Genomic DNA, 25459 nt, shown 5'->3' on the forward strand with positions numbered 1-25459 from the left:
TATAAGTATAATAAATAGTATTTGACAACAGAACCATAATAATGTTTAAACATAGAATTTCAATTGATTAAAGTCGAATTTCGACTACTGCGGGTTCACTAGTTCATTGAATTTTCTATTGATTCTAGCTTAACAAAAAACATTGTCAAGCAGTAGAGAAACAAACGTTCATACAAATTTCAAAGGAATATCTTGCCATCCATCCGCTTTCAGAGAAATGCTTCAGAGAATATGTATTTTGTATCACATTTCAATTGCACTCCAATTTGCAGGATGCTTATCTGAAATATATCTACGACCTTTATGTCATGCTATGATCAGCTTAGCGTGTTACGGAACGAATAGGACGATAACGAGGTATTTATCTTATACCTTTAAACGAGCAATTCTTGTATATTAATCTGAATCTCGGAAACGGCTCCAACGATTTTCATAAAATTTAGTATACAGGGGATTTCGGGGGCGATAAATCGATCTAGCTACGAATATTATTTCAGGAAATGTTGTTTTAATCGTGTTTTCAATTTTCAACTTTATCGATTGACTCTTCCCGACATCTATTGGTGAATAATAATACTATTAAGCTATTTCAGCAGATGGCGTTGTTAAGCCACCCGAAGCTAATGAGTGTTTGGTTTAAGGTTAGACCAAGAAAATGAATTGTTCATTTATATTATTTGTGTCTTTTTCATATAAAATATATAAAAAATACTGAGCAAAGCTCGGTCATCGTCTAGTATTGATCTAATTGATGTACTCAAGTATTTCATAGTGCATAGTGGATCATAGTGATTTATAGTACATCTCTAGACGGTAACTCATTATGTATGAGAAACCACAGCTGCATTTAATTTTGTTTAATGCGGTTTACTGTTACTATTTGAAATCACATTTGAATTTTAAAACAAGCTAAATCATTAACTGAAGTAGGTAGCTTAGTAGCAGAGTAGAAGTAAAAGTAGTTAGGTTGTTTAAGTGTATAAAAACTCTTAGCAATATTTCCGAATTAAGTCTAGAAATAAGGAAAGTTAAATAATACCTATTTCTTTTTTCTAGTTAACAAATTGTATCTGAAGGATGACGAGAAGAGTAATAGCAATCGAATCTAGAGTCCTATATAAAAAAAGAGAATATCTGACACATTAAAACAGTTTAAACGTGTGCAAACAAAAATACAGTGAATATTACTTATTACATATTTATTTAATTTGTATATCTTGAATCAACTTAAAACAGAGTCTATTGAACCTCGTAAATACAGTGCAGTATTGAAGTTATCGTGTTGAAAAAGAATATGCGACCAATAATATTGATATGAAATTTCTATGTCATCCGTATTGAAATTCCTACGTCCTATCCTATTCCTATATCTGAAATCGAAGAAATATCCTTCAAACGGAAGTCGGAATGTCGAGGACTTACTTTATTTGCGTTCTCGTATTGCTGGGATTTCATCGAACGTGCAAAGATAGAATCTGATATTATCACGGACTTTTATTACGATTTAATTTGACCGTTGACTTCATGTCGTAATGAAATGAATATTCAGAATCCTTTTTAATTATAAAATATTAACTGCAGGAAGAGTTTCTTATTTCGATATAATGAAGCCCTGCTTTTTTACCGTGTAGGCGTTACTGGTTGTTCATTTTACTTTGCAAAATTTAAATTAATTTTCCTTGAAACGCTCAAAGCATTCATTTTTCAATGGAACTATTGGGAATGCAGTATTTTAAGACTTTTTTCATGTATAAATGAAATTGATTGTTTTGAAAATGTTTTATTTATTGCTCTAGTTGAGTTTACAATCTCATTGCCTATCTTGTATCAACTGGAGTTCATTGACATCGTAATTTATATATATAATAATAATAACAAAAGAGTATTTTATATATCGACAATTGAAAAGCAAACGTGACTAAGCGTCAATAACTGCTTTGTACATGAATGATAGGCAATAACCATATATAAAAAATATATAAATATATAATATTAATCCTACAGCTAGATTCATTTTCAGGTATTTCAACCTTAAATTAGTCTACTGTAAAGTTCACGCATTGTCGCTTAGTCACGTTTGTCTTTCAAGCGTCGATATATATATTACTTAGATGGGCCCACCTGATGTTAAGTGGTTACCGGAGCCCATAGTCATCTATAACGTAAATGCCGTTTCCCACCTTGACATATGAGGTTCTAAAGTCTCAGTATAGTTACAACGGCTGCCCCACCCTTCAAACCGAAACGCATTACTGCTACCCGTACGGTACTCAGAGCACATTCGACTACCAGTAATCGGCCATCGTTCGCCAAGAGACACGAACATCGCAATTGAATCGTAGATAATTTTAAGTTTGTAATTACCGACGACCGCCCGCTACGCTACGTAAGTTTACAATTTGACTGTCTGGGACCTTACTCAATATTGACAATTGAAATACTTTCAGTGTAAAATGTAATGTTTACAAGTAAAACATTTCAGTATAAAGCAATTTTATTTCTTAATAGCTGACCCGGCAGACTTCGTAGTGCCTCATTCGATAAATAAAATAAAATAAACTTAAAACAAACAAAAGGAATCCGTCCGACGGGGGACACATCAAAGGAAAAACAAAATTGTTATTTTTTTTATTTAATTCCGAGCGTTTTCATATTTATCTACCTTTTAAACCTTTTCTGGACATACACAAATAATTCAAGACCAAAATTAGCCAAATCGGTCCAGCCGTTCTCGAGTTTTAGCGAGACTAACGAACAGCAATTCATTTTTATATATAGAGATGTATTAATTGTGTTAATAAGTAATTCATTTTACTATATTAACACACTCTAAGCTGTATTCTTTTTGTAAACATGACTAATTCAAAAATAGTTCTGGTTTCACAGGTCATAGGGCGTGTTATAAGTTAGCAAGACTTGATACAACTTATTTCTTTTGCGAAGCACCCATGCGTTCGATTCGAACGCTGGAAAAGCAACTCCTACAAAAACTCAATTTTCTTTGACGTTCTTTCTAAAGTTGGACGGTACTGGTACTTTTATAATAAAGTAACAGGTGAGCTGACATTTCGTTGTGTCTATACTGATAAAATAATCTTCGAAATTATTAAGATCTCATACAAATCTTCTACCACTATTAGTTTTCTTTTACATAGATATCACTTTCAAACGTCCTTTGATAGACATATTCTTAATTAAAAATGAAGTTCCATTTACATTTCAACAAGTACTGTAGCGAGCCAAAGACGACAGTTGCCATTAGACGGCTTAGAATTAAGCAGCGTCTAAACTAATTATGATTAATTCACAATTCGCAGTTCCACGAATAAGATTAAATGTTTTAAAGTCGAATAGAATGCTCTCTTTCTAAAATTGTGCACAACACAGATGCAGACATGAATTCGTGAAAGTAATTTTCATAGTCAAGTTTGGAAATTGTAAGCTTTATTTCATAATAATTCTAATCAATGAGGGTAATCAAAATCATGATCTTACTGGTGGTAGGACCTCTTGTGAGTTCGCGCGGGTGGGTACCACCACCCTGCCTATTTCTACCGTGAAGCAGTAATGCGTTTCGGTTTAAAGGGTGGGGCAGCCGTTGTAACTATACTTAAGACCTTGGAACTTATATCTCAATGTGGGTGGCGCATTTACGTTGTGGATGTCTATGAGCTCCAGTAACCACTTAACACCGGGTGGGCTGTGAGCCCACATCTAAGTAATAAAAAAAAAATATGCAGTCATTTCTTGTCGTCTGGAATAAATATAATTTCATATACATACATGATCTGGATACATGAATGGTTATATCCTATTTATTTGCCAAAAAGACATCGAGATTTTATTTTTCATCTATCATGCTTATTTGGGCAATCATCTCGCGTAGATGTTTTCTAGTTTATCCAACTCTACTAGTTACATGCAATTTTGCTTGCTGCTATTAGGATAAGTAAGCATTGTCTTTGAGAAAATAGCTTGGTGACAATTTTATAGCAGATAATTTTCTATTGTTAAAGCCACGTCTAATATTCGTGCTAGTTTAACAATATTACAAGCTGAAAGTGCTTTAAATAACGATTCAACAAATAGGTAACGCATGATGAGTTACAAAATATGCTAACTCATCTAGAAAGATAAACGTAAAAACCACTTTGTGAGTTTCAAAACGAACGAGACAAACATTACACTAAACAACAGAAAAATAGAAAAATTATGAAAATACTATGCGGTATCTTCGTGAAAAAAGAAAGAAAGAAGAGATGTAAAAACATAAAAAATAAAAATTAAAACTTGGAAAGACAAGATTATGAAAACAGCTGGACCGCTATGGAGACGAAAAGCTACGAAGAGAAAAGTACGGCAAACTCTAGGGAAGGTTTTTGCCAGAAAGCTATCTGACAATAAGGAAGGCATTTCGATTTTTTATTTAGAAATAATAATATTTTTAGATATTATATTATAAAACATTAAATGTAAAGTACTTTTTATAATGGCATCGAATGCTCGTAAATTGCAAATTGAATAGCAGTATATTTTTATAAGTCTACTAGCTGACCCGGCAGATTTCGTAGTGCCTCAATCGATAAATAAAAGACTTAAGCTTTTGTATAAAATAAACTTAAAACAAACAAAAGGAATCCGTTCGACGGGAGCACATCAAAGGAAAAACAAAATTGTTATATTTATTTAATTCCGAGCACTTTCATATTTATCTACCTTTTGAACCTTCTATGGATTTCCACAAATAATTCAAGACCAAAATTAGCCAAATCGGTCCAGCCGTTCTCGAGTTTTAGCGAGGCTAACGAACAGCAATTTATTTTTATATATATAGATTAGAACGCAAAAAACAAAACAATTTTGAATTAAAAAATGTCTGTTTCTGTCTTTCTGATAATGTGGGAATGAGCACCTGGATCCTCTTATTTAATTTACTTTTAGGTAAGTGTAATTTCTCTACTTCTATGAGGTAGGGAGAAAAAGCATGTTTATCCCGCGACGGAAATAGGCGAGCTTACAATAAATGCTATCGCAGTTTTCTGGTTCTTGGTAATAGCCGAAAAACATTGCTCCATACGATAGAGAAGAATGGAAGAGAAAAATAGCTGTGCCGACCCCACCTAGTGGGGTAAGCTGGAGAGAAAAAATAAGAAGAAATTCTTAAGACAAAAACTCGAAAAACGATACCGTTTGAATCGAACAAAAAAAAACCACAATAAATCCCTCAAGAGGCTTTTATTTATACTCGAAAATGCTGCTTTACATTTTTATAGATTACTCTCAATAATAATAAGCAAGATTGATTTATTTGTTTGTTTCGCTTTAGATGATGATATTACAAGATAAAAACAATCAGGTTTTAGTTTTTTAGTTTGGTTTAAAGAAAAGAAAAGAAAAATATTATTATAACTTTAGCGTCTAAGCAGATCAACTAATTTTCTATAAGCGTCACACACTTAATTAGAACCGGAGGAATCTTGAGGTGAGTGGTTCTTAGATCAAAAGTATGTGACTAATTTGATTATATTAGCCTAAAAATATTTTGTACAATACACTTGTGTCTATAAAATGAAAATTTTATCGCGAGAATGGCTTGACATAGAACAGTAAATTACAGTGAAAACTGAGATAAGCGGCACTTAAGTCCGACGTAGGAGAGAGAAGTAGTTTCCAACAAACTTCGTAAGCTGAGTAAGCTTGTCCAAATACATATTAAATTAAAACTCGGTGCATTTATGATTACTTCCATTGAACAAGAGTTTTCGAAGTTAATTTAGTCATATAATAATATGTTTTAATAAGTTAAAAAAAAGCTGTTAAATAATCAATAATATAGTAATATTCATATTGTAATAACATTTTCTTGTGTCTTAGTCGTTTAGATTATTATACTCATAAAATGTATTTTTAAATGAATAATTAATGCCATTCTTTTATGGTTGAGAAGTTCATGTCGTCTGTCATCATATGTCATTATTTTTTTTTCGTTAAATTTTCAATTTATTTAATGAAAACAGGTGTTTGACAGAACTCATAATCACATAATAAACAATATGTCATAATATGTCATAAATAATAAATAATATGTCATTTATGACAATACCTTTTATTACGTTCTCAATAATTTGCGTACTATATTCGTACTTTATTTAATAAAATTACTACTTTACCTGAAGTATTTAACTTGCTTAACATTAACGATTTATTCTACATACAAAATCGTCGTATTTCTTATACCTAAAACAAAATTATTTATTCTACCTCTGTGTCCAAACGGTCGTAGAAAGGGGAAGAAAAAAAGAATATTCTGATAAAAAAATAGACCCGTCCGAGGTTATTTCGCGAGTTAAAAAGTATTTATTTATTAAATAGTGTTTTGGTTTGCTTGTCGAAAACCCAGAGAATTCTCTAGACAATATTAAGGCCCCCATGACAGGTTCGACATTTGAGATACTACTTTTGTACTGAATTACAAGTTGTAACGGAGTTTTTCATACAAACAATCGATCCAGTACTATTTCTTGTCTTAAAATAATAAAGTTTTTTTATAATAAAAGCGCTTGTGATTTTCGGAAGTATTTTCTTAATACATACAAACAAGGCCATATATGTATATAATATTGATTTAATTTTGAACATGACATGAGTTTTAGTTAGATTTAATCTGCAGAAATATGCAGTATAAAATTAAAATAACAAAATTTCCTTACTTGTGTGTTAACAATAGACTACTAAGCAAACATCATTCAAAAATGCATACACACACTATTATTCCGCAAACACAATCAATATACATAAGCATAATGTTTAGTTTGCTTTTATAGTAGATATATCTAGATTTAGTTTTTCCTTTCTTTATTGGTACCACTAGGTATTATGTACATGTACTTATAAACGTTAATATTTGTTATTGAATAGCGTGTTTTTCCGAAGACAAGCATATATTTGCTTAAATGGAGATTTCAAACCCAGTTTGTTGATCATTTGTGAGTTTAAAGTTAATAAGTGGATTTGTCGAGTTCGGTTGTAAAGGTGGATAGTGAGTGACATTTACGTTGTGATGTTATATTATAGTCCTCAGTAATCACATAGTCCCAGGTGGTCTCTGAGTCTCGTCTACTTACTCAGCGCAATAAAAATAAGGTGACGTAATTGACGATTGTGTAAACTGGGAAATACTTTTTACACTTATGATTATTATGCATATATATGTATGTATTACGTTATACGTATATTAATATATTAATGTCATAAACTATTATTCTGTTTTCATCTTTAGTAATTTATTAATTAGTAAGACATTTACCACGGCACCCTCGGCTGTTAAAATGACTCACGGCATTATGTCTAGAATGACTAATGGCATTATATCCAAAATCACTGTATCCTTTGTGCCTCAATATTAATAAATAAATAATCTCATATAATTGTTGTTTTTTAATTGTTTGTCTTCTTATGTAGGCATATATTTTACCTTAAAATTAGAATTGTAATCTTTTCGATTGATGACTCGTATTTAGTTCTCACTTTAACCTAATTGGCGATATCTGCACTACACTATCGATCCGCAAAACTATTGTCGGGTAGATATTGTCTGGCTTCTCTTCCTTAGGATGAGATTACCTTCTCAAATATCATGAGCACCTGAGATCGAAGTTTCAATATATTTCATCGCTTTGTTAGTCTGGTGGTTGCTAACATTGATTAATATACTGCGTCATCCTGATTGATTCTCTTTGAGAATCGATATCATCAAAGATAATAGTCACATGGGTCTTGGTTTTGTCTTGTTTTTACATAATACGTAGGTAAATGCTCAGAATAGAGAAGTTCTTAAAATAAATAGAATTAAATCAGATTCCGTCATTATTCTGCATGGTGGCACCAACCCACATTACTTATCAGTTCTAACAAAATTACATTGATTATATACTCCATACTATCTCTTTCATGATCAACCTCAACGATCCCATGTTCTATAAATTATTACTAAGAAAGCCAATTGTTACCTAACAAAAATTTAATTATACCTACTGGGTGTTAGGAGACGCTTCCGAAAACGAAGACAGACGATAGTACTAATGACACCTTTGATGATGGAGTTATTTAGACAAATGCTGTTAATAGGTATTTGTGCGATAGAGCAAGACTGCGCCGCGCTCGAGCGTTCGTTGACCCGAGCATCAGCTGTTTTTAATTTGTGTTTCATTTCTGTTTTTTTAAAAGTAAAGTAATGTGTTTTTTAAGAAAATATCGTTTTATTTAGGTGCACTAACGTGAAGGAGCTTAAATAATGCTAATAAAACGTTTTAAAAAATATGATATTTTTTTTAGTCAGGATCGATTTTTTTTTCCGTCTCATCATTAAACTATCGTCTGTCTTCTTTTCGGAAGCGGTCTCCTAATACCCAGTATGTTTTGGATGCAAATATTTTGGTATCATGCGATAGATACTCACCAGGTACTCGAGCACCATGTTCCAACCAATAATGAAGGCGATGAACTCTCCAACGGTGACGTATGAGTAGGTATAAGCCGATCCAGTGGTATTCGGGACACGGACGCCGAACTCGGCGTAACATGCACCTGTTAAAATGAAATTATGTTTCTGAAAACATGACGATTGTTGCCAAAAAATATATTTAAATTATACACGTATTTATTTAAGGCAGATATCGTTAACGAAAACAGAGATAAATTTTCCTGATATTTTCAGAGTTTCTATGTACCTATATTGCGTATTGCTTTTACGTGATAATCGTATTAATTAAAAGCATTTAATACCGTCTATATATCTAGTTGATGTATGGCTCAAATTTGTCCACTGTTTGATGTAAAGCATATTTTGAATACGTCAATATCGAACCTAATTTATTAATACATTTTGCGGTAGGCAGCGGCTTGGCTCTGCCCCTGGCATTGCTGAAGTCTATGGGCGACGGTAACCACTCACCATCAGGTGGGCCGTATGCTCGTCTGCCTACAAGGGCAATAAAAAAAAATACAATTTAGAAACCGTTAGAATATACGCAAACTTATCATAAACACTTCACAGTAAATTACGAAAGCGTAAAGCTAAACGCGTACAATAGAATTGGAACGGTACGGAACTATTTCATAATACAACAATGATATGAGAGAACGTATCATCTCAGTACACAAAAGAACCTCTCATTTTGCTGGCTTCTCGTGACCTCTTACTACGAGTACATTCAATTCTATAATGATAGCATTTTTCAACTGCACAGCTAAATTGAGTTCCGGTAAGAACGAATCCATTAATATGGACATCTATTTTAGTTTAGTTCAAAAGTTAGAGCTTTCGAAATTTAAATGTTAAGTTTATCTTTTATTCCACTTTACTTATTAAGTAAACTTTAATATTACTGATACTTTATACTTAGTATCTCCTATGCCAAAAAGGAATAACATGATTTGCTTTCAGATACCACAAAAAATGAATACATTTCTTTACAATTCATTATTCATGATTCAAAAGGATCATGAATATTGCCTACGTAAACTTCAAATATAACCACGTGTTGCGTTACTTCAATAGAATCGTTCCTGTTATAATTTAATACAAATACGACCTCATTTAATTATAATAAATCAACATGTGATTAGTGATCTATCTACAATTTTATAATTGTCGTCTTTAAAATTAGGTCTGTATGCTACCTCGTATATGAAATACGCATATATTTTTTTATTGCCCTTGTAGGCAAACGGGCATACGGCCCACCTGATGGTGAGTGGTTACCGTCGCCCATGGACTTCAACAATGCCAGGGGCAGAGCCAAGCCGTTGCCTACTATAGCCCATAATATCTTATTATCTATTTAAAGAGAAAAGGTAGCTTTTTTTTATTGCCCTTGTAGGCAGACGAGCACACGGCCCACCTGATGGTGAGTGGATACCGTCGCCCATGGACTTCAGCGATGCCAGGGGCAGAGCCAAGCCGCTGCCTACCGCTTAATACTCTCCACAAGCCTCGTTTGAAGAAGGACATGTCATAGCCATAGTTAGTTTTAATTGTTATTAAAATAATTGGATACGTAGGGTTATAGTAGAATTCTTATTTGTTAATGGAACCATGTAACATTCAGCAAAATGTAAATAAAAACTCGTGAAAATCCAGCTCGATGGGAAAGCAGTGCCATAATAAAGCAATCAAAGTGCGGTCGGCTGGTTCGGGTAGCACAAGCGCTGTGGCTTTTCTACTTAATAACATTAACTTGGCTAGGTGCTTTTAACTATATATTAAATCGACACAGTTAACGGATATTTTACCAAATTAATTTTATCTATATATCTATCTCGATTATTCGCGAAACATATCTGAGATTTTATTTTCCGCATATTTGTTACGTTTATAAACATGATTCTAATTTGAGTATTTTGAGTTTTACATAATATGATTTAAATATTTCGTAAACTCTAAAATGACGTTCTTTGATTTCAAAATATAAGAAAGTATGCTCAACTAAATTGAACGACTTACTAACAAATAGATATTTTCTTTCACTTACACTACATTATTTTCAAATTCATTCCATACAAAGGATTTTTCAATAAGAGCTCTCAAGCTTAAAAATAAAATTTAAAAATCTGTTTAAGTGATATTGCCACAATATTTATTTTATTTTAAATGGTATTCGATTATCATTATGTATGGAATATTAATTAAACCAAATGGCCGCCGCGACTCCTGTAAGTGGTGTATCCTGGTGGGCTAATTTTGTATGACACCTTCGCATAAATGGGGCTCAATTTTACGAAGAGTTGCCATTTAAAAGTTTCTATATAATTTGCATGTTATTGGGTCTTGTCAAAAAAAGAACAGTCGATATAAGGTTTACATCACAAAGTCAGCGGTGATTATACCATAGCCGGCCACGGTGATGTTCTAAAAATTTTATCATAATACGAGTAATAAATTAGCAAGACTTACCCGAAAAGATACTGGCTATGGCCGCTATGATAAAGCTTATCATAACGCCAGGGCCTGCGAACTTGCGGGCCACCATGCCAGCAACGAGATACATCCCGGTGCCAACACAGGAGCCCACGCCCAAGGACGTCAGATCCGTAGTGGTTAAACAACGCTGGTAACAAAACGATAAAGTTAGTATCTGCCTTTCTTCCAAAGAGACCTTGCGCTCAGAGATGCTAGTTCAGAGGATCACGACAATAATTATCTAGTTGACTGCTAGTTAGAAGAAAAAGTAGACAGTATTCAACCTAAATGATCTTCCTCAATAACATTTAACACTCTACTTGAAGTATTGGTATTTGTAGGGCATATTGCGAGTTCCTATAGCACGACTAGGTTTATTTCTGACCATGCAATAAGGCTTAAAGGGTAGGACAACCGTTGTCTCCGTGACTTTCATCTAATCTTTTGAGCTGAGCATATGACGCAGTATATTAACGTCAGTATCTTTAGACTCCTATAACCAAGGGCCAATGAGGTCAGCAGTGTATTTTAATTAATAAAAATATGTATTTCGGTTTCAAGAATAGGGTAAAATAGCCCTTGTCTCAATATAAGTGTATGTTGTACTCTTCAGCATTAGTATTAACATAATAGTAAACAAGTATATAGAGTAGTATACTAGAGTTTTGGTGTTAACGTCAAGTTTGTATCTGCTTTTTAATCTGTTTAATTCAACCTTTTTTAAATGTCATGGGATCAAGGATTTCAAACAGTTTAGTATTTTTTTCAGCAAGTAGTTTACGTTCAAATTAATAGTCCTAGTTAATTGTATAAAATGATTGATGAGCCCACTCCTCAGGTAATCTAAGTACAACCCGGTTAATTAACACAGCGCGTAATCCGAAGATTGTTGAGTGGTGTCCGATTAAGTCCCTAGTGGGTAAATTATCTAACACGAAATACATTTAGAAAGCCCGATTTGGATATTCAGATTACTTTTATTATAATTGGAATATAACATAAAATGATTGCTCATTAATAAAGTATTTGTTTAGAGGTGACTGTAATTAATTTAATGCTCCTAAAACAAGCCTACGTTAACGCCAATTTTTTTTCATACACCTTTTATTAAAATCGATTTTTTTTAGAGCTTACATAGATAAACGAGTTCACGGTCTAACTGGTGTTAAGTGGTTACCGGAGCCCATCTACTAGATCATCTAAGGTCTCAGTATAGTTACAACGGCTGCCCCATCCTTCAAACCGAAACGCATTACTGCTTCACGGCAGAAATAGGTAGGGCGGTGGTACCTACACGTGCAGACTCACCAGAGTTCCTATCATCAGTAATTACGCAAATTATAATTTGAATATAATTTGAATGCTCTGTTATTCCTAATTCATGAATATGAAGTTTTGTTACATAATTTGACTTTTTGACGATAACGCATCCGCTCTGCAGGAGACTAGTATGTACATTGTGAAAATTTATAAAGGAGCAAGCTTAAATATAACATTATAAATCGTGGAGATAAAAAATAGAAAAAAGGCTCTGGGTTCGGAATTCCCAGGAATAAAATTTGTTCATTTTAAGATAAGCTCGTTAATTCGAGATTATGCTTCTAACCTAAATTCAACAGGAATATCGCCTGAACCCAAGGGATGTTTTTGCTTACACTAGTTTGTGTGTATTTGCCTTTAGAATATAATGAAGAATAGTGCAAAGAAACAATTAATGTTATTATAACGAACGCGAGGAAATATACGGTTTTATTTAATTATTTTTATTTCCATTGCAGACGAGGACCTCTTTGTGTGTTGTCTAACAGAAAACCTTGTATTTGAAACATTCTCCACTCTAATATAGAAATAAAGAAATGCAGTCGATGTGATAGCAATATATCTATTAAGCATTTACTAATTGAGTGCCCAATGTTTAATGCAGAGAGACATACTGCTGCCTTGCCTATATGTTTGTTTGAATGTTTAAATAATAATGTAAAATGTACTTTAAAATTCCTGAAAATTATAGGTTACCATAGATTAATTTAATTGTAAGGTTACAGTGGTCGTTAATGACCATTGCTGTTACAAAGCGACCTTAAATAAATAAATAAATAAAAATTAAAAATACATGTAGGAGCGTTGGTGATTCTGAATAAAAAAACGCTAAAAAGTCTCTTTTTCGATGTTACATTTTTAAAAACTTTTTGCATCCTAGTACACCTGGTTCTTTACTAGTGGTAGGACCTCTTGTGAGTCCGCACGGGTAGGTACCACCGCCCTGCCTATTTCTGCCGTGAAGCAGTAATGCGTTTCGGTTTGAAGGGTGGGGCAGTCGTTGTAACTATGCTTGAGACCTTAGAACTTATATCTCAAGGCGGATGGCTCACTTACATTGTAGATGTCTATGGGCTCCAGTAACCACTTAACACCAGGTGGGCTGTGAGCTCGTCCACCCATCCAAGCAATAAAAATAAAAACCTAATGTAAAACTATCAAAGATCAAACTGACAGGGGATCTATGATCATGAGGAAACATGGGCAATAACAGGAGGCACGTCTGCCAGCTGCTGCGTGATACATTGTGGATTCATAAAATATTAACGTTTTTTTTATGGGTGAACCACCCATCTAGTTCTGATTGGTTTCCAGGGCCTATAAATATTACTATGCTAATGTAACCTCTCTCATACCGTTTATCCTAATCTTCAAACTTCAGCACTTGCCTGCAGGATTTTAACATGAAAGTTACTAAAATCATACGTATTGACTTACATAATAACGAATAATGTTCCACTGACGTTAGGGTTGTACTTTATTCCTATTTCAATGTCTAGAATGTTCTATTTTCAGCCTGTATCTATCTGATTATATGCCAGATTTCTCAAAACTGCATCTAGTGAGTCAATCACGACTGCAGCCCCTTTCAATTTGTAGCTTCATTAATCTATAGCGAGACATTATTGTACTTTCACATTTTTCATAGATTAATTTCTCTGTCCGTCGAGTCCGTGGGTTATTAAATTCCATTGTAACATAGCTGTTGCGAAAACTTCATGCTAAAAGCAAGAAAAAATTACGCTTCTTGTTTCTCTTAAGGTAGGATCATTCTTTGTAATTTTTAATATAAAAATAACTTTAAAATTATTATATCTTTCGGGAAGAGTCACTGCGGATAGATGTTACTTGTAAAGGGCGACGACACAAAAATTCTAATCGATATTCACCCGATTCTGTTGGCGTTCTGTGCTCGTAAGAACCGAAAACGTACGTGGGCGCGGGACGCGTCCTCGACCGTGACCCAAGTGAAACGAAGCGAGGTGCTCCCGTCGATATGAAGAGATCGTCGACAGACCAAAACAGAGTCTATTACTTTACAATAACGACGAAATCGATTCGACCACCAGCCGACCGTGAAACGGAATTCACTCGCAGACATCCTGTCTTTATCGAGGGATGTTCTTGCAAACTACACCTACAAATGAAACCCAATGCGTTATTATTATGATTTCAGCATGGTTTAGAATAAATGCTAATATTTCGTTTCTATCCGGTGGTAGAATCTGCGAAGCACTACTCTTGCTGGGGCCGGTGTTAGCAACACCTCCGGCTTGAGCCCCGAGAGCTCACCTACACGCTAGGGTAACGCTAATAAAGCCTTTCAAGGCTATCAGCATATTTGAAAAAAATAAAAAAGAGTGGATACCGCGCAACGGAAAACGTAATGTGGTACGTGGTTAGGTGGTGCGATGACCTCCGAACAGAGGTTAACAGGAGGTGGATGAGGAGAGTCGAAGACCTGCTCAGTGGTGTGGATTGGAAGAGGCCTATGTCCAGCAGTGGACGACAATAGGCTGATGATGATGAAATGAATACAAGATACAGTACATTTATCCATATTAAAATTGACTGCTACAATTAATTCATAATTATCGAATTCTTTAATAATTTAAAAATCTGCAATTTTAAAGTATACAGTATATTTATTCAAACATCCTGCTCATAGGTGTTAGGGCTATCAGCACCAAGAGGTCACGCTACGCATACCCCGGTTTAACTTTCAGTCCCCGACAATAACAGAAAATGTAGCTGTAGTAAGTGAGAGAATAAGACCTCTCTTGCAGGCCTCAATACGTCAGATTGTGAAGCAAAAAGTAAAATTCCAATTCTTAAGGTGGCTCCCATTCCAGTCGTTACTTGTTTGGACACCTCGAGCCATCAATAACGCTTGATTGTTCTTGGTCACTCTTGTAGGGCTGTTAATAGATTTTATTTTTTGTATTCGTTTGGAATAATCAGTTTCATTTTGTGCCAAGCGGAATACCTGTACTGCCTGACAACGACAGCAAATTCTCGGATGTTCCTCAAGAACCACTTCTTTCGCCGCTGTTCAGCCCCTTTTCCTTCCCCTGTTATTATAATAAAGGGAACATCTCTATAATGACTAAGAACACGACCGAGATATTCAATTTATGCGTTTGGATGAAAATCTTGATTTAAATGTGTCAAAAAATCCTCAACAACATACTTCAGGGTCAACAACTTTCTTCCATAATATTCGATACGACACAATGACAGAAACCCATTCGTAGGAAATAGTAACGAATTGAATTCCAGGAAAACTAATTTTCACGGTATGAAATGGAAAATAGATATATCTATTATTACCCGTTGAACTGTAAACACCAGTACGCTTTCGATCACAATTACTTATTTGACAATACAAGGATTGCGCGGAATAGATAAGCATTGACCCTGGAAAGAATAATATTACACCTTATTTTCAATTGTTGTTTTAATTGGATATTTAGATTTGAACGTTCCGCGATATTTTAATTAAGGTTCAATGCGAGGGAGCCGGTTTTATCGTTTTGATGTTATGTAACATAAATTTATTTAACACAAAAAAATTAAAGCTGATATGCTCGCTGTTTTCTATAATATATTTAGTTTTCATGTATTTGGAAGAAACTGCATCCATCGATGACATTTTGGCGGGAACGCGAGGATTGAAGCTGTGTGATTTGTTTTATTTTGTCTATTTAGTGTTTCTTCAGGTTTAAGTGTATAATAACGGTGGTTTATTAGTGTTTAGTATGTATTTAGTGCGCAAATGTGTGAAAATCAAACAAAGCCGCTGAACGTAGCTTCTTGGGATCCTCGAAAAAGTCCACTGAGAAAGTCTCAGTAAATGACCACTATTTTACTGAAGTTATATTTCATACCATATCATCTCATCTCATTTCATTTCATTTCACTTCATATTATCATGTCTCATAAAAATAAGAATTTAATTAAAATAAGACTTGACCTAAAGGTCTTAGTTACCAGGTCATAAAATCCCTTCAAAAATATGCATCCATCGAGCAGGAGCCATTGCTCGGTAGACCGAAGGTTCGAATGTTGTTGTCCGGAACTTGTATATCTGTATGTATGTATGTAAGTTTATCTTGAAAATGGCATTAGCGAGATTCAAGCGTCTGGAAAATATTTTGTGTTCTACGATAGCTATTCGCTGGAACTCCGCAAAAGAAAATTTCAGCAAAGGATAACAATCGTTACATACAAAATTGTAATTAGGGTTTAAAATTGATTTTAGGGCTTTTCTCTAAATGAGACTCATAAAAGAGGGTTGGCACCGCCAGGCCAAATTTTCGAAAGATTCAATTGACTTGTATTTTTTTTAGGTTATAAATTCATAATTGATATAAAATAATTTTTTTTCATACGAATTTATTTGGATGATAAAAAAACATTGCAAAAGCTAATTAATTTTTCAAAATTTCCGCTCGCAACAGTACCGCAATTTCGGGAACTCATTAAAACTATCAATCGCGGCAAAACCTATCAAATAATAGTATTCATAAAGACTGGTCCTATGAATGAACGAAGTGGAAATTACTTGTAGAAATTGCTGATATTTTCTCACTCAAAGAAACTTATAAATATTGGTTCGGAATGAGAACTTCTCCTTTAAAAAACTGCAAAGTTATAATGTTATAATGTTGTATATATAGATATATTGTATACTGTTTATTTTGAAACATATTATTATTTTTATTTATTTTGAGCCCAATATTCTACGCCTTTTAGTTTCAAAGGGTAAAAATATTTTCCGAATTTGTGTTACACACGCAGCGTACTGTTTTTTTTTTTTTTTTTCTAAATATAATAAAACTTGATTTCAAATGCGCATTTACGTTCTTTTTTTGACATACTTGAAGGCACTTGTAGATCAAGCCTAGCTGAGTCTTTCACGAATTTCACGCCCTGTCGTAAACACTTACATTCTTTCTTTTTTTATATTGAACTTAGTTTGCCAGTGCTTGTAGGAGTTGTGAAGGTTAAGCATAAAAATAAGGTAAGGGTTCGATTATTATGGAAAGATATCGGGGCACCGATTTGCATAGTCATATTTAAATTTTTTATTTTATTGCTTAGATAGGTGGACGAGCTCACGGCCCACCTGATGTTAAAAAGTTACCGGAGCCCATAGTCATCTACAACGTAAATTCCGCCACCCACCTTGAGATATGAGTTCTAAGGTCTCAGTATGGTTATAACGGCTGCCCCACCCTTCAAACTGAAACGCCTTACTGCTTCACTATCTCCATAATTAAACGCCAAACCTAGTATTATGGTATAAAGATCCTCTCGTACTTTAATTTCATAATTATCATATTGTAAATTTTATAACGGGCTTATTCACGAAGCCAATCTAATAAACGTTTGTATCCAGCGAGCTCGGGAAGTGAATCGGAAAGTGTCACTTGCTTGTTAGACGTCGTACTACATACAGTATATATGTATACGCTTTTCCATTGAAGGCTGGACCGGATCCGACTGACAACAGATAACGTAGTTGTTAACAGCAATGAATGCTACAACAACTTTAACATTTCCGTTATCAGAAAGCCGATGGTGAGCCTCAAGATTGTGGTTTAAGTTGTTACAATCTAAATTGTTGTAAGGGATTTTTTTTTTTTTATTATGATTTTTTTGCTTAGATGGATGGACGAGCTCACAGCCCACCTGGTTTTAAGTGCTTACTGGAGCCCATAGACATCTACAACGTAATTGCCATCCACCTTGAGATATAAGTTCTAAGGTCTCAAGCACAGTTTCAACGGCTGCCCACCCTTCAAACCGAAGCGCATTACTGCTTCAGGGCAGAAATAGGCAGGGTGGTGGTAACTACCCGTGCGGAGTCACAAGAGGTCCTACCACCAGTAAAAATTGTTTTAATAAAACTTCAGTGACGGACTAAACTAGAAAGTAATTTCAGGAAAATTTGTTGCATACAGAGAAAAAAAAACTGGTTTTCATTTAATTTCCTAGTTCTTGGCTTGTTTTTAATAATGTTTTTATTACGGATTAGTACATTTTTAACGAGGATCTTTGAATGTGTTACTAATTAGTCCAAACCCCAATTAATTCAGTAGTTCTGGAGATACGCTTGCATCAAACATAATTACCCACACAAAGGTACATACACATGTATGTTTGTTAATGATCTCATTATTATAATATTGAAACTCTATTTGCGTAACTCTATTGTGTGTGGGTATAACTCAATATCATATGTCGATTTGAATTTCCATTAAACCATATATTTGTATTTAATTAGCAATCGAACAGAAATTAAATTAAATTACAAAATTAATTTGTATTTAAATAAAAATGAAAACGTTGAATTTGTTTTGGATCGGAATTGTGGAAATCATTTACCCTCCCAATTGTATTGAATAATATAATCTTGTTAATTAGCTTTTTCTTACATGAGTGGAAGAGCTCACGGCCCTGACGTTAGGTGGTTACCGGGCCCATAGACATCAGCGACGTAAATGGCGCCACGTGCTTTTCTTTTCAAGGCTGGTCAGACGTGAGCCTCGATTTTCCGGCTGCCCCACCCTTTCAAGCCGTAACGCATTGCAGCTTCACGGCAGAAACGGGCAGGATGCTGGTACCTACCCGTTCCGACTCACAATGAGCCCTACCACCAGTTTAATTATAGACAAGTCATTATTTTATTTATCGGGATAGGCAGATGAACTTCAAAATGCAGACCATTTATCCATACAATAACCTTGCGGCGTGCGACTATTCAGATGCTAGTTAAACTAAAATTCCACAGTACAGGGAATCCTATCCAGAAGAATGTTTTCGATTTGCGCCTGACTATCCGTAGTTTCTGCCATTGCCGGTCCCAAACCCGGATGAGAAAAGAGGAGGGTTGGCGTCGGTATGCCGCCTACCCAGCCGTAAAGATATAACGCCGAGCAACGGCCGGCGGTCAAGTAACCCGAACTTGGGCTTCAGTAGCCCAGAGGAACTAAATCACCTTTGAAATTCTGCTGTGGAAGGACGCGGGAACCCACCACTAGCAATTTTCCCAAGAAAACCTTTATGCATGTATTCTATAAAGGTCACGATCCTCAGCACTGAGGAACACGACGCACGGAGGATATCTCTTTAAACTTGCTACTGGTATATGCTTTCTTTCAAATAATTACACTTAATTAAAAATAAAATAATACAAATAAAATTGGAATATAAGAAAGAAAAAAATTGATAACCAGCATCCAGTGTGCATGAATTAAATTACTCAGTAGTACTCTTTCAAATGACAAATTCTGAAGCGGTCTGGAGAAACAATAGTAGGAGCGAGGCTGGATATTTGAGCCGCACCGTAACACAGCCGCAATTGAAAAATAACTTGGTTAGTTTTCCATTGACCGTTCGTTCCTTCAGAATGAAATTTTACGTAGAATATTTTTCACAGACTAGTTCTTCAACTAGTAGTGGAAATGTATAAGTGCATTTTTTGAATTAAAATTATGTTTAAAAATTACATAATGTTCTGCTATGTTCATATCACAAAAGCCATCATTCATGGTTTCCGAACTCTTCAGAAACCATGGATGATGGATGATGAAACCTTTCCATGATCTTGAAAATAGAATAGTAAAACGGCTATTTGCGTCATTCTGACGAAAACTCGCATTGAGTACCTTCTGAGATTGCTTCTATACGATTATTTTAATTTATTTCCGAGCTCGTGCTCTACCTGGTATTAAAGAATCACTAGACTGCACAGAAACCACGTAAACGCCATCGGCCATATTGAGACATTAAATTGAAGTTGTATTATAAAACAACGGTTATCCTGTGTCACGCCTTGGGTATTAGGTTAAGTATTACGCTAGGAAATGAGAGTTTTTTTTTATTGCTTAGATGGGTGGACGAGCTCACAGCTCACCTGGTGTTAAGTGGTCACTGGAGCCCATAGACGTCTACAACGTAAATGCGCCACCCACCTTGAGATATAAGTTCTAAGGTCTGAGTATATTTACAACGGCTGCCTCACCCTTGAAACCGAAACGCATTACTGCTTCACGGCAGAAATAGACAGGGCGGTGGTACGTACCCGTGCGGACTTACAAGAGGTCCTACTACCAGTAGGTGGTAGGAAAATTAATTACGCACCGATAAACGATGTCTCCCCGGCACAGCCAGTTCTTGGTTGGCCTCTGCCTCCAACGGGTCTTTCGTCCTGATGAGCTTGGTGAAGATGTTATGACCGTCGCGACGGACGGCCTTCCAGTCTACTTGCTGGATACGCTGCATTACGCTGTGGACAAAATTTATAACATCAGTCTTTTCTTGAAATTTATAAAAGCTCAAACTCTACCCAATACCTCAGTACCATCACCGCGCTTTTATTTACCACCAACAATTCAACTACCCCGAAAATTATTGTTCCAGTGTTTTTTTTTCTTTTATCATTATTAATATATTTTTTAGTTTTTATATTATGTATCTATATTTTATCTATCATAATCTATATTTCTGAGTTTTGATATCTGTCTATATTTTTATTTTATTATTTAATAAAAAAAACATTTTTCTATTTATGTTAAATGTTAATGTGTGTATATTTAATCTAGTAAAATAAACTAATAAAAAAAAATACTTGAGATTAGACCTGACTTAATGACGCGGAATAAAACCTGAATCATGACGTAATGGAGGCGACTTAACATGTGATCAATAATTAATAATAACATTAATATAAACACCGGTAATGCAATATGCTTAATGCAATATGGATGGTGATCGGTTTCCCAAAACCAAAATTCACAGATCAAACATTATATTATTAAAGAAATTTTAGATTTGAATCTCCTATATATTTCGTTCGTTCCAACTTTTGTACTTCTTCAAGTTTTGATATTAAGTTTTTATAGGACGCACTTACGCGGGCGAGCACTGTCTTTTTGATTTTAACAACTGACTGTATTCGGTTTTTTTTTTTTCTGCTTCATATCAATAGTGAGTTAGTCTGTTCATCGTTTATTATGAAAATCTCTTTTATTTGGGTTTAAATTGTAAAACAGAGATATCTCGTTTCTATTTAAATTGAATATTGAAAAGATCGGAACAATATTATCTCTCTTATTTTAAGTAATCCAAGACCGAAAACCAATACTGATTTGATCAAAGTAAATATATAAATTTATAAAAAAATACAAAATTTAGTATCACATACAGAATAACGACTCTTGTTTTGTGACAGATAAGATTTATTTACAACAAAACATCTCTGAAATTATTTCGATTTTACGTGCTAAAATGTTATGTAACGGTAACACCAGAACTAAATCTCTCGAGGTATCATTGTTACGTAAATAATCCAGGGGTAAGTAATGGACTGTTTCATCTGTTATTTCTGTTTTTTTCATATAAAGTCACTTCTATTTTTGATGTAGTTCATAACCGATTTCAAATGAAAAAGACGAGTAGATTCCGAATTTGTGAATCCTTTGTATTTTAAGGGATTTTCTGCTGTCTAACGATAGGAGAGGAATAAGAGATGTGTATGGAATATTGGCTTAGTTAATTAAAAAAAACTGATTGACAACCTGCTATTCTATTGCAAATTCTGGAGTTTATGCTTAAAGTACTTTCCAAGCGCAATTATATGTTCTCCTTCAAATTAGTGTTAAATCTTGAAAAAAGAAGAGAAAACAAAAAGGTACTGCTGTAGCATGTTGGGTGATGGTGAAAAGGACATGACAACATCAACTCATGTGCGATGTACATATATCATCGACAATAAAATGTATATAATGCTTTTTTTTAAATACACAGGCTAAGGACTTCTTTGCTCTTTATAGTATACTATGGTTGGGTGACCCTATATAAATTCTTAATATCCCTACAACCACCCAACTGTAGACACAAAGTAAAAATAGCAGTTGTATTACAATAGAAGGCATTTATACCTTTTAAATTCGAACAAATGTCTTTTTTGTGGCAGAATGACGCATTCTTAACAAAAAACAACCCGAGAAAGCCCAAAGTTTTTGTTTAAAATATAACAAGGGCATTCATGATCGAAAACACGGTTGCGAAAGTGAAGCCATGGATGGTTACCTTTCAAAAACTTTCGTTGATTTCGTAAAAATGGCACTTCTGGCGAGTTAGAAATTCACGAACATTAACAATTTGTGAGGGATATAACCGGAGGGATATAAACGAGGATGTAAAACAACACGTCGTTCAGTGTGGCCCCACTCGTTAGGTTGTTAGCGTGTCGCCAATTATTTTTTTAAAACCTACACTTGTTCTATACAGGCAATTCTGACGTAGGTATACTTTATCCTATTTCCCAGATTGAAAACATATAAAAAATATTTCCTTATATGAAACTTATTTCGTAAAGCCTTTATTTGTTGCAGGAAGAATAATTATCTTTTGATTTATATTTATTTTTATTTAGAAACATACCTCAACAAATATATTGCTTAAATTTTGTGCTGGCTATATTATTAATTTTAAAATGTGATCGATCGATTTCAGGTAAAAAGCATAACCATCGTCCTCTGTTCCGTCGTTGGCCCTTTTTATAATTACAAATTTTAGATTATTTATTCGAGTTTTCTCACCTACGCAAAGATCTGTACTTTTATGAGTAAATTGAATTCCATGGGTGGCGCTTTGGAGGATTGTTTAAATTGATATCATCTTCTCTGTTTGACCATCATGCCCACCGTTATCAAAACCTAATTCAATCTGACCAGGCAGAATCACGGCGGTCATTTATCATTTTACTTTTCGTATTTCTTGCATCTTACTATCCAGCTTTGGAATATATCTATCTCATCTGTATCTCTCGAGTATTGTGACAGTACAAATGTAGCTTAAGAAGAATCTTATACGGTAGTTTCAGGTAGCGGTTTGGCTATGCTCCTCTCATTGCTAATATTTTGAGTCATAGCGGCCACTTTAGAACAGATGGACATGAGGCTGCATTGAAGAAAAGCAAACCTTAGTTTGTCATCTTAAGGAAGACATTTCATTGGCCAATTTATCTTTATAAAAATCAAAGTTGACATACCGCTGCATACTGATTGTGGAGAATGCGATTCGTGTAGCAACCACCTACATCCGACGCTGCTGCGACCTGTGAAAATAATTGGCGTCTTAGTTTGGAGAGCATATTTTCGTTTCAAAACGGATTTTAGGTAAGTGATAATAAAATTTAAAATAGCACTGATCAAACACCTTCTAAGCACGGTTAAAGCAAACATTTATTAATGGTGTACTGTGATTTTGCGTAATTCAAATTTAACTATAACTTTTTTAATATAATATATTTTTTATTGTCGTATGTTTCCCAAGTATTCTCATGGTCATTTACAGGAAATGTAGCGGTAGCTAAATATAACTAGTCTGGCCATAAATACTGTTACATAAAAACTTTTCTTTTTTCAACTTTTTAATTATTTTGAATTTGGAACACGTATATTATTTTAAAAACTGTTTTCGATTTTGCGCTATTTTACATATTTTTTCGTGCTCATTATCAAATTAGAATATGGAATGGGTGTTAAAGAAAATAGGATTGCAGTGATCGTCTTGCATAAAGTGGGTACGGAGGCGTCGGTCATATTCCAGATACTTCAAAAGCTTGGTATCAGTCGTTCTTTAGCCGTCTCATCATATGGTTACCTTTCAAAAACTCTCGTTGATTTCGTAAAAATGGCACTTCTGGCGAGTTAGAAACTCACGAACATTAACAATTTGTGAGGGATATAAACGAGGATGTAAAACATATATATACTGCACCCCAGATGTACACATAATAAAGTCATGGGTTGCCGTTCGATAACACATTTATTTGTACAAAAATCTTTATTTCACATGTCACATGTCTAAAAGCGGTATCCGACGATGCACTAGTCAGTCTGAGAAGTTATTTTTGACTCTAAATTTTAAGGCGGACCGCAAGCGAAAATAATTCTTCAGATTCAATTATGATTTTATTCTGAGTTCTAACAATATTACAAGCTTTAACTTCCCTTCTTTGTAAGTTTGTTTAGGGCAAATCTTGCAAGCTAAATTAGACCCACTTTTTCTAATTATACGGAGATGAATTTTTACATGTTCTCTTTGATGAATATTCATTTTTATGGTAAGCGTGACCTGAATTGAAAATCAGTATTTTAAATCTAGATAAAGAAACTCGTCAACGATTATATAATTAGCAATGGCACAGACTCAAAGTTTTATATTTGAATATTAATGTGATGTTCGTTATAAGTTTTACCATAATAATATGTTTGTTAGACTCAGAGTTGAGCTCTCACTAGGAAACTCTTCAATGCTTATTATATATGAAGTATTGTATATGCATTCTAATACAAGCTCATTCTAAGTGTCACAATTGAAATCATTTAGTTTTTAATTTCTAAGTTATTAGACGCGTTTTTCGTTGTAACAACGCCTGATACGTGCTTCAGAGAAAATTGTAGAAGCCATAAAAATGTATATGGATTCCGCGAAATCCGATTAATCTCTTCGAGGATTGATTTCAAAGAGAAGTGAATTATTGAATAAGCCTATTCGTCTTAATGTTGGTTTCTCAAGGGATTACAAGGGAATACAAATATATATGTAATATATAACAAATTTAGGTTTATAGATAAATTTATTATAATAGGAAGTTAGATAAAATAATTTCAATTTACCATATATTTATATTTATTTTTTTGGTTTTTAATTAATTATTACCTAGATATGTAGGTAATGTTTTAAGGAAAGTTTTAGTTAACATTTAGTTTGTTTTGTATTCCTTTTTTGAATATTTCTGTAGAGTACCTGAATCATATATCAACATGAAAGCACGCAATCGCACTTTTCTTTGCTACGTGTTCGTTGTTAGCCTAAGGGGCTATTCTAACTACGGTATGTTTGGTAGGTGGACTCGCGGGACTTGATCTGAGAGAGTGCACTAAAACACTGGCCCTAGCAAGAGCATTGCTTCGTATAATCTTCCACCGGGTCGGAATCGCGACCTACTGAGAAGATCCGGCTAGAAACTTAGTGGATTGTGTCTATGAACTAGTTTGCTCATAGAACAACAATTCGTTGTAGTCGACGAGTTCGATGAGGACGGTGACCTGTGTTTGAAAAACCTAAAATCACCGACAGAGTAGATCTGGAGGATTTGAC

The 25459-nt window shown here is 34.3% G+C and overlaps 1 protein-coding gene across 1 annotated transcript in view; it reads right to left on the bottom strand.

Annotated features, from left to right (window-relative positions):
* The window catches only part of LOC114252513 (solute carrier family 7 member 14), a 159417-nt gene that overhangs the window by 103836 nt on the left and 30122 nt on the right, over window positions 1-25459 (bottom strand). Inside the window, exons 2-5 of the mRNA XM_028186996.2 lie at window positions 23343-23408; window positions 20429-20573; window positions 10955-11108; window positions 8459-8586 (exon numbers count right to left, since the gene is read on the bottom strand). Of these exons, the coding sequence (XP_028042797.2) occupies window positions 8459-8586; window positions 10955-11108; window positions 20429-20573; window positions 23343-23350 (435 nt within the window). The 5' untranslated portion in view covers window positions 23351-23408. The remainder of the gene's footprint in view (window positions 1-8458; window positions 8587-10954; window positions 11109-20428; window positions 20574-23342; window positions 23409-25459) is intronic.

Source organism: Bombyx mandarina, chromosome 01, assembly GCF_030267445.1.
Source record: "Bombyx mandarina strain Sakado chromosome 01, ASM3026744v2".
NCBI classification, from domain to species: Eukaryota; Metazoa; Arthropoda; class Insecta; order Lepidoptera; family Bombycidae; genus Bombyx; species Bombyx mandarina.